Consider the following 9,488-nt stretch of genomic DNA (forward strand, 5'->3'; position numbering starts at 1 on the left):
TTCATGGAAAAGGGCCAGAAACAAATGTCATCTGAGGCAGCCAATACCAGCCGGTTAGTAACAAAGGTAAGCTATTAAAATATATATACAAGATATTCAGCAATCTGCAATACTTATTTACAAAATGCATCACTTTTTAAAAAACAAAATGTAAATCAAGATCTGTTTGTGAAACACTATGTGCCCGGCGGCAACAAATTCGAAAAAAAGCTATTTTAAGCATATAGGTCACAGTCAAGGTCACAAGGTCATTGACCTTGGTTTCATTAGAATGGGCTTAATTAGGGGAGTATGAATACCAAATATCAGGTCTCCATCTGTCAAGAAGATGCAAAAGTTATGGCAAATGTTAAAGTTTGCAAACAGACAGGCAGACAGGAAAAAAAATATATGCTCCGGATCTATCAATCTGGGCGCATAAAAAGAAAGTCTTCATTCATGTATACAAATATGCAAAAAATGTGGCTTAATAAATCTTAAATGTAGTTCTAAACATATGAAAAATATAATGTGTTTTACATATGTTAAAATGTAATTTAAATGGGTTGTCGAAAGTGCCAATGCACGCATCAAGCAGTGGAAATATCTAAATCATCTTCTCCCTTCAAGCCAGATACCCTTCATCGGAGATTTCATCAAGATTATTTGCTGCATTTGCAATAGGTAACCTTTCAAAGATAAGATGAAAGTAAATCTCTTTTATAATTATTGAAAATGTAAATGGGAAACAAGACATTTGTGATAAAATTTCACACTTTTCCAGGTACCTGAAACCTCTCTCCAGTGGGAATGTGGAAGATGACGAGGCTCTGGGAGCAAAGATGATCTACCTGTCCAAGCAAGTCAATCAGCTTAAGAAGCATGTACAGGAAAATCATTTAGATCGTCGGACAGTCTGCTGGAAAGAAGTTGATGAGGTTACAGACTTCCCATGCTTGGATGAGGAAAGGCTACGTGCGCTGACATGTGGCAGTTACCAGATTCGCCTCTCTTCCAGCTATCTCCAAGAACATCTAGAAGGAGACTGCACCATCCAAATGCACAAAGAAGAGCATGGCCTATTGAGAGTCCGAATGCAAAGTCGACACGTGTCTTCCAGGACTTACCAACTCTGGATCAGATATGGTGATGGGAATATCCTTGCTTGGTATTGCAAGTGTCGAGCTGGTGCAAGGGTTGTAGGCATGTGTGCCCATTCAGCGTCCATTGTGTGGTACCTCGGTTTTGCACGGCACAGATGTGCTGAGGCTAAAATTGGTGTTCTTGATTGGGGAGAGTACCTGGAAGATGCCACTTCAGTTGACGAGTCAGACAGTGACAGCTCAAGTGATGACAGCTCCACAGAGGAGTAAGCTGCACATGCGACTTGAACTTCTTGTCCTAGAAACAGCCTTAGTACTGTATATACCTGGTACGATACAGATAATCTTGTATAATATTTGCGATTTATTTTTTAGCATTCCTTGTTTAACCTGTCAGGCAATAAAGGGGGGTTTGGTTTTATATTTCTTTAGCCAAGTAAATTAGACAAAACTGGCCAAGTTAGGTTAGTTTGTGGACTAATGGTATGACAATAACACAGACAAGTGATCAAGGAAGCTCAGTATTTAAAATTTGATACATATATACATGTATGGGATTGTTGTTTTTAATCAACGATTCTGATTTCATCTGTTGGAAATATACATAAATATTTACATATCATACATGTGTAATCACTAGAAACTTAATATAGTAAACATTCTAAATTATATTATTCTGTTTATCATGTTTATTGTTTTTGTTGGTAAGTTTTATTTATTTACTTGTACTTTATTCTTTTTTGAATTTTGTACATAAATGAAATAAGCTGAAAGGTCAGGTATTGAACTTTCTTTGATAATGAAAATAAATATTACCTATAGATATATATTACCTAGGCTAACAGATACATTAAACCTCATAAGATATGATTTGCAGAACTCAGTATAAAAGATGTTTGAAATTTTAAATTTTGGATTTCTAATTTATTCCCCTTAAATTTATAAAAAAAAAAAAATGTTCACTTTTTTGCACCCTTAATTAAAAAGAGATGGTACATGCAGCATCCTAAGGTCTATAGATAAAACTGAACCTATAAATGATTTAAAGAAAAAACTTGATTTAACTTTGAACACTTCTTAAATGTTTTATTAAAAAAATATAAAAGTTAAATTTCACTATGAATATACTGATGAATGCATTAATTATGCCTGAGCTTTTAAGAAAGAAATATTCACTGAATTGTTCAAAATTGGAAACTTTCAGGTTTTTGTATTTGAATTAAAAAAATTAAATTGTATTATATAAATATCAACTTCTCTACTTTGTTTTTATTTTATTTGTGACTATTTTGAATAAATTGCACTTAAATAATCACCAGGTTTTTCACAGAGGCAATAATCATAATAGTTAATACATTATTTATTTTTTGACTTGTGGTATTTGTCCTTGGTGATTTGAGAATGTATATAAAACCATTTTGAATTCTTGTGCGTGTTTTTATTTACTTTCAAACTATTTATGCCACCAGAAACTGATGCATGTTAATGCAAACTGCTGTCTTCGTAACTACGTAAGCTCTCACGCAAAGTGAAAGTAGATCATACATAACTGAAACAGTGCTATTAATTTCCTTCATTTGCCTTTACGTGCTTTATATAGATGTGATTAAAATAACATGAAGTTTTTGTCAAGCATTACTTAAGGAAATATTATTAATTATTCATCAATTTTATATTAACAAGTACCTCCGTTTACAGGCATGGAAGTATCCACTGCGATGCATCATGAATGGAAACGGTGTCATTTTCACTCGTACCTAATCTTGCTCATACCCGATGTTATAATTTTAAAATTATCTTTCATTGACAATGTATCAAATAACTATATATATAAAGATTTATAATACGCTTTTTTAAAATATCATGATGATAAAAATATAGCACTTTAATTATTTCTGAGAGCACAGAGGTGTTAAAATTCGCAACGTCATAATGACGTCCTGTAGAAAGTGTGACATTCAACCAGATAAACATATGTTAATTTGAAGACCCTTTACAGAAAATATGTAAGAGACATTGAGAAAAGAAAGTTGGTATGAAAAACTATGAAGTCTGTAGATATGCCCAGAAGCATAGTTGTCCAATTTTGAAATCAGGCCATATTCAGTACTTTCTGACTTTTGCTCTTGTTACTGAAGAAAGTTGGAGTTGACCCAATCCCCCAACCTCTAATACCGACCAACCATTGTGCAAAAAATAAGCTGAACAGAATTTTGATTTTAAAGCCATATATGGCGTAACTGATCAAAAAATTCATTTTTGAAAAATACAAAATTAAGTAAAGAAATATAGTTAATACATTTAATTTAAAACCTTTCATACTATTCTGAACACGGGGACCTCGTTTCATCTAATAATACGATTTTATCTTTTCTGTAATGTGTTATTTTATTTTTTTTTTATCTTCCGAGTCCAAATTAAATTGTAATATCTTTATAACACAATTGACTTAGATTTTGTAATTTACCAAAGTTCTATCTTTATATAAAGTAGTGATACAAGAAATAAGTTCTTATAATTTTAGTTAAATAATCTTCATTGTACATACGCCATATATGGCTTTAAAAAGAATCCCTTTTTTTTTAAGTTTATCAAGATTTAATTCAGATAAGTCGATCCCTTTTTTCAAAATCAATGTTACATCACTGGTAAACAATCAAAAAGTCCTTGTAGGTTATGTTGGCTCTTCGTTTTTATGCCTCTGGAAGTTTTACGGCCTCATCTTCCGACGGCGCCTGAATTCGGACGTGTGTCCCATCGATACAGCCGATAACTCCTGGAAATCCTCCCCTTGCAAAGAAATTCTGTTTTGATCTTGCAATTTCCTCTTGACTTGGCCATTTTATAAATCTGTCTTTCTGTGCAAGGAGTGCGTCAGTGACACGATCGACGGTTCTGCTTACTGTACTCTTATCCAGCCCCATGGTATCCCCTATCACCTCCATAACGTCTTTGTTAACCGGAAGGGGTATCATTCCATCAATGTACAGGCGATATGTGACCATGAAGGTACATGAATGTAGTATTCATACTTAAAAAACCCTTCAGCAATATGATTATTTTTGATCAACTTCTCTAGTACAAGATCGGAGTAGGACTCCCTCTCACCCCCCACTCCTCCCCTCCACAAAAAAAAGAAAGAAAGAAATTCCACATATATCTAATTTTTGAGGAGCGAGGTAAAAAAGAAAATCCGATCTACCAGGGGCTTGTCAAGATAACCTTTCTAAACTTCACTAATACCCTATACACACACAAACACTTTCATATATATATATACACGCGCGGCGTTTTTTTTTTTCCATTTGTAAGCTTATGTTTTATATCATGTTATGCTATACAGTATAGAAACCAATTAAGCATAACATGATATAAAACATAAGCTTTCCAAATGAAAAAAAGACATTTTAATAATATCCAACAACTTTTAATATTTATTGCTCCCTCCCCTCCCCCTTCCCCCCGCCTTCTTTACATGACTATGAGAAATTAAAGTAAACCATTTGTATTTATTTTTCAATCTAAATCTAGTATGCTATGAGGATTTTTTAAAAGCATTTTATATACCATAGAATATTTTGTACTAGGGTTCAAAACATATTTTATGCCATGCTTTATATACACATACAGGGAAATTCATAAACATTGACGCACGGTGGCCCGGAAGTACCCATGACAGCCACATTTTCCGGACATCTGAGTTCAGCTTATTCATGGAAGGAAACCATCGTGGTGTTGAGGACGGCTATCTTCTTGGTGATAGCAGCTACGCCTGTTCCAGGTTTCTTATCAACCCGTACCTCCACCCAGCGAATCCTTCTGAGGAAGCCTTTAATGCAGCCCATTGTCGCACACGTAACACCATTGAGCGAGTATTTGGATGGTGGAAAAGAAGGTTCCATGTACTGCATAGTGAAATGAAGATGAAGCCGGCGAAAGTCTGCAGAATAATTGGCGCATGTGAAATTCTGCATAATATTGCATTGTCTCTAAAGGAAGAGATGGAGGACTATGATGAACAAGATGACAACCATGCAGTTCAACTGGCTTATCGTGAACCCGAAGATGGAAGGGCAATTAGAAACTTCATCACCAGAACCTATTTCTAAATTGAATCAATAGAAATCATTTTTGGAATTAAAACTTTTATATATGTAGCTATAGATGATAAATATAATTATATTTAAACACTGTATAAATTATATACAACTGCTATTTTCATTCATCAGTGATAGCTTGTAGAGCTAGGAGAGCACTTTCATTCTGAGAGACAGTCTGCTTCAGGCATTCGATCTGTAGCGCCAGCTTGGTGTTCTGTAGCTCGATGTTCTGCTTCTCGAGGTCTGTCCGTTCCAGGTCTTTGACGAGTTTCATGTTCTGTAGTTCAAAGTTTTTTTTCTGACAGCACAAGACCTTGAGAATAAAACAGACTTTTGTTATTTGTCGTTTCTAGCTTTTTCACTCATATACACTTATTTATATTCAACAAAAATATTTAATCAACATGCACTTTATTATTCAGCCCCTTCTTACCTCATACTGCATCTTCTGAAGTTGTTCAAGGGAGATTTTGCTTCTTTTTGCTGGTGCAGGTGCGGCCGGAGAAATATCGGCTTCGCTATAAATTGGAAAAAAGTAACGAAACTATAAAATCTATCTTATTATTACTGCAACATTTTATCATGCAAAGCCATCAGCAAAGTCATTTCAATTATTCTGCAAGTATGTGCACGATCTAATCACCTTTTTCTATGTGTCTATAATATACATGTATGCATGACCATGGGCGAAGGACGTTTTGAATCAATTTATAAATAAGCCAAATGTAAATTAAGAAATAACTATGATTTTTATGCATAAAATTATCCCGCAAGCCAATCGATTGATCATCGTCATGAAACAAAATAAAATCTGACAATATTCCTTAAATTCACGTATATTATGCTCTTGAATACTCCAATCCACGTGCTACAAGCCCCGCTTCTAGCTGTCTCTACCTGTCCCGCGCGTGATTTTTTTTACCGCGCCTACCGAAGAACCAGTACATTATGATTTGTGTAATAATAAAGTTCATTAATAATTTGTAATTTTTTCTCGACAAAGACAATGGAAATGTTTATAAATTAAAATCTTTGCATGACATTTATCTTTTTAAGCATAAAAAAAAAACATAGAAAAGTAAATTGTAAGTGAGACCTCCACTCCCCTTCTTGTCATTTTTTTTTCTTTTAATCTTGTTGTGTATCATTAAAATATTCGTTCATTTTAAAATTAAAAAATCGAGAATTGATTAAATCTGTTATTACATACTAGTATCCTCTACCCTTACCCCTACCCCACAAAAAGATTGCAGATCCCCGCTTGCTTCTATGGTTTATTTATATTGTTCAATAACAAAATAGTTTATATCGTAGATTGGCTGATATAGCAGAATGTTTAAAAATTGGCAAGATCCCCCCCCCCCTTCTTTCCAACTACCAATTTTAGAAATTGATTCCAGGTAGCAAAATAATTCAAAACCTTGAGATGTATATTTACTACTATTTTTCAATACTCTTATGTATTTATAATGGGAAATAAAAATTAATCCCTGGTACAAACAAATAATTGATGCATGTGATAAAAAACTTAAGTGGATTGACTTATCTTGATTGGAAATGACCATGAACAATAAATTACATGTATATTTAATATGCAACTTTCTATCGCTTTTCTTCGTCGTTAATACTATAGAAAGTTTTGCTCATATTTTATACATTTAGATAAATTCTTACAATTTTCTCTCACTTAAACTAGAAACTATTATCCAGATTTTCCCTTCGATATTAATCTATAGGAAATATTTCTGTTTTCTGTTGGGTGGGGGTGGGGGGTTACTGATTGTGTTAGGTTTTATCTCGCGGACGTACGACAAAATTTGAAAATGGTACCTTGTTGGTTCACTCGCTGGTTCACTTGCTGATTCACTTCTTGATCCACCGCAGCTAGGATAAGGCTGCCCGAAAAATATCAGTCTGTTAAAACCGTAGTAACTTCTCTGAACTATCTAGATATGACGTCATAATAGATATGACGTCGTCACTGCATACTTGAGCTGACATGACGGGGAAAGTGTCATAATTATTACATGGTATGTAGATTTATTTTAGGGACTTGTTTAATTCAAGCTTATGATTGATTTTTGAGCTAGAGTTGGATGTTATGATGTTGAACATTTGAAATTTACATGTCCCTTTTCCTTTCACTTGTCCAATATGTACTTGTTCAAACAATAGCGAAAAATTATGTGTGAAACGCTCCCTTTACATGTTCGTAGACAGAGTTAGAATTTATGAATCGTGTTTATATTGGACTGGCACAAGTGATAAACAAGGACAAACTGAGGATATTCTGCGTGAATCTACAAGAGAATTATGTCCTCTAACTGAGTATTGCTGGGGGATTGTGTGTAGTTTATCCATTTTTGTTTAAATTCCGATATATTGTGGAAAATACCCCTTCTTATGTTGGTAAGTTGAATTTCTCGTAAAATGTTTTCTTAACGAGTTAAAATTAAACCTTCCCCCAGCACTTTTCATGTACCAGAGATCACGATGAATTAATCTATGTAACAAACTTTGCACAATTTTTTCACTTTCCACTTTCATTTTGTTTGACCTCACATGACCCGGCATGACCTATAACCCGGCATCTTCGCTTTTAGCCCTAACCCTAACCCTAATTGTGCCGAAGCGATTCTTATGCAACAATAAGGAATATCAGAAATCTCCGTCACGTGATCAACACAGTCATATGACATCACAAAAATGCTGTAAAATAAAACCTAATTGAACTATTATCTTAAGTTGACTGCAAACTCTAACAAGGATTACATATTAAAATTAAAATCTAGCTGAAAATAAAATATATATTTTTAAGGCATTTTAAGCCTTCGGACAGCCTTATCATAACTGCGACATGCCGTCTGTGTTTGCTGCGTCACTGCTTGCTCCTCGCTTGAATCCTGTGTTGTTGACTCGGATGAGGTACACGAGGTAGTCGAGACGGACTTCGAAGAGCAGGGTACATCTTGTAAAACAGAAGATACGGACATTTTTGCTGAAATTTTTATTTTAAAAGAACTATATAGGGTTTCTATTATAGTTTGGCCCCCGTTTTTGTTACAATTTAAACGCCAATAAACCTCAATAAAATTGATATTTTTTGAAAGATTAGAATTTAAACTTTTCTTGTATGGATAAATTGATATGTTGATTTAAGTAATATACAGAGAATTGAAGGTTTAAAGAGACTAGGTTTACAAGAAAACGCCTAAAAGTGGCATTTTTAGCATCGTTATCGGCGATTTTAGGTATGTGCGACGCCTTGAACAAGAAAGATATTTACACACGTAAAAGATATTGTCAAAAAAAGTCTTCATTCAAAAAATTAATCTTGTTCATAAAGTCGCACACACTTAAAAAATTAAAAAACCTGGAGAAAAATAGCACTTTCTGACTCGCGTGACGTCACAAGCATGTACGGAGAATGACGACGACGTTGTTGACATGTGTTGAATTTTTTTATTTCGAAGGTAGCATCATCTATCTATTGCTTCATGTATATTTTCCAACATAAAGTTCTAGACATATCTTTTTTTGAAACATATTTGTGATTAAAGAATATATTTTATCGGTATCGACATTGATCTGTTGATGTGTGAATGTACGGGTGTGGATCACAAGGAACACGATGATCGAGTTTGACCTTCGAATCGCTCGAACTTCGTCTACTGTACATTAAATCAGTTCATAAAAGAAATATATACACAGTATACATTTTATAAAATTATTTGATCATGTTAAAATACGTTCATTGCGTGTGCATATTTCCATATCTACTTTATACGTTGTCATTTCTTCCCGTATCGTTCATTGTTTACCTGTTTACAAGGCAACAAATGTACGGCCAACCAGACGTGTAAAAAAATTCAACGTTATTCTAAGAAGTTCGGGGCATTAGTAATTTCAAAACACGCCTGCTAATCGATCACTTGCACAACCAGCAGTTGTGTATAACAATCAAAAGAGATCGATTTCCGGTTGTGCAGTTGATACGAATAATTCCAGTGCACAGGTAGTAAATGGACTCGATTCAGGCAATAATTGATATTTTTATTAAAATATAAGAATGTGATTCCATGAGCAATTTATTTTTCTTCAATTTTACACTCTCATAAAATGCAGTGATTGTCGATTAGCGACTATATTTGTTTTGAAGCAAGGGCTGGTATAGCGAAAACGCTGATTGAAAACAGTATTCGCCGACTAAAATTCGTTTTAATCTCAACTAACCTTAAAAATTCAATGTCCACCATGAGTATGGTACAAGTGCATCCTATCCACCAAAACTGGGACTTCGATATGT

General features: G+C 34.1%; 2 protein-coding genes across 2 annotated transcripts; one reads left to right on the plus strand and one right to left on the minus strand.

Annotated features, from left to right (window-relative positions):
- The first annotated feature begins 1,184 nt into the window (after positions 1–1,184).
- LOC134274384 (putative nuclease HARBI1) lies at positions 1,185–5,274 on the plus strand. Its single transcript, XM_062756669.1, has 4 exons — positions 1,185–1,348; positions 1,458–1,518; positions 3,950–4,091; positions 4,713–5,274. The coding sequence occupies exons 1-4, from the start codon at positions 1,185–1,187 to the stop codon at positions 5,189–5,191; spliced, it is 846 nt and encodes a 281-aa protein (XP_062612653.1). The 3' UTR covers positions 5,192–5,274.
- LOC134274391 (uncharacterized) lies at positions 5,235–7,773 on the minus strand. Its single transcript, XM_062756681.1, has 3 exons — positions 7,745–7,773; positions 5,616–5,700; positions 5,235–5,495 (listed from the first exon to the last, which is right to left on the minus strand). Exons 1-3 carry the CDS (start codon positions 7,771–7,773, stop codon positions 5,301–5,303), a joined length of 309 nt encoding a protein of 102 aa, XP_062612665.1. The 3' UTR covers positions 5,235–5,300.
- Between the last annotated feature and the right edge of the window lie 1,715 nt (positions 7,774–9,488).

The sequence above is a fragment of the Saccostrea cucullata genome, unplaced genomic scaffold, assembly GCF_032062105.1.
Source record: "Saccostrea cucullata isolate Sc308-1 unplaced genomic scaffold, CSIRO_AGI_Scuc_v1 ctg2687, whole genome shotgun sequence".
NCBI classification, from domain to species: Eukaryota; Metazoa; Mollusca; class Bivalvia; order Ostreida; family Ostreidae; genus Saccostrea; species Saccostrea cuccullata.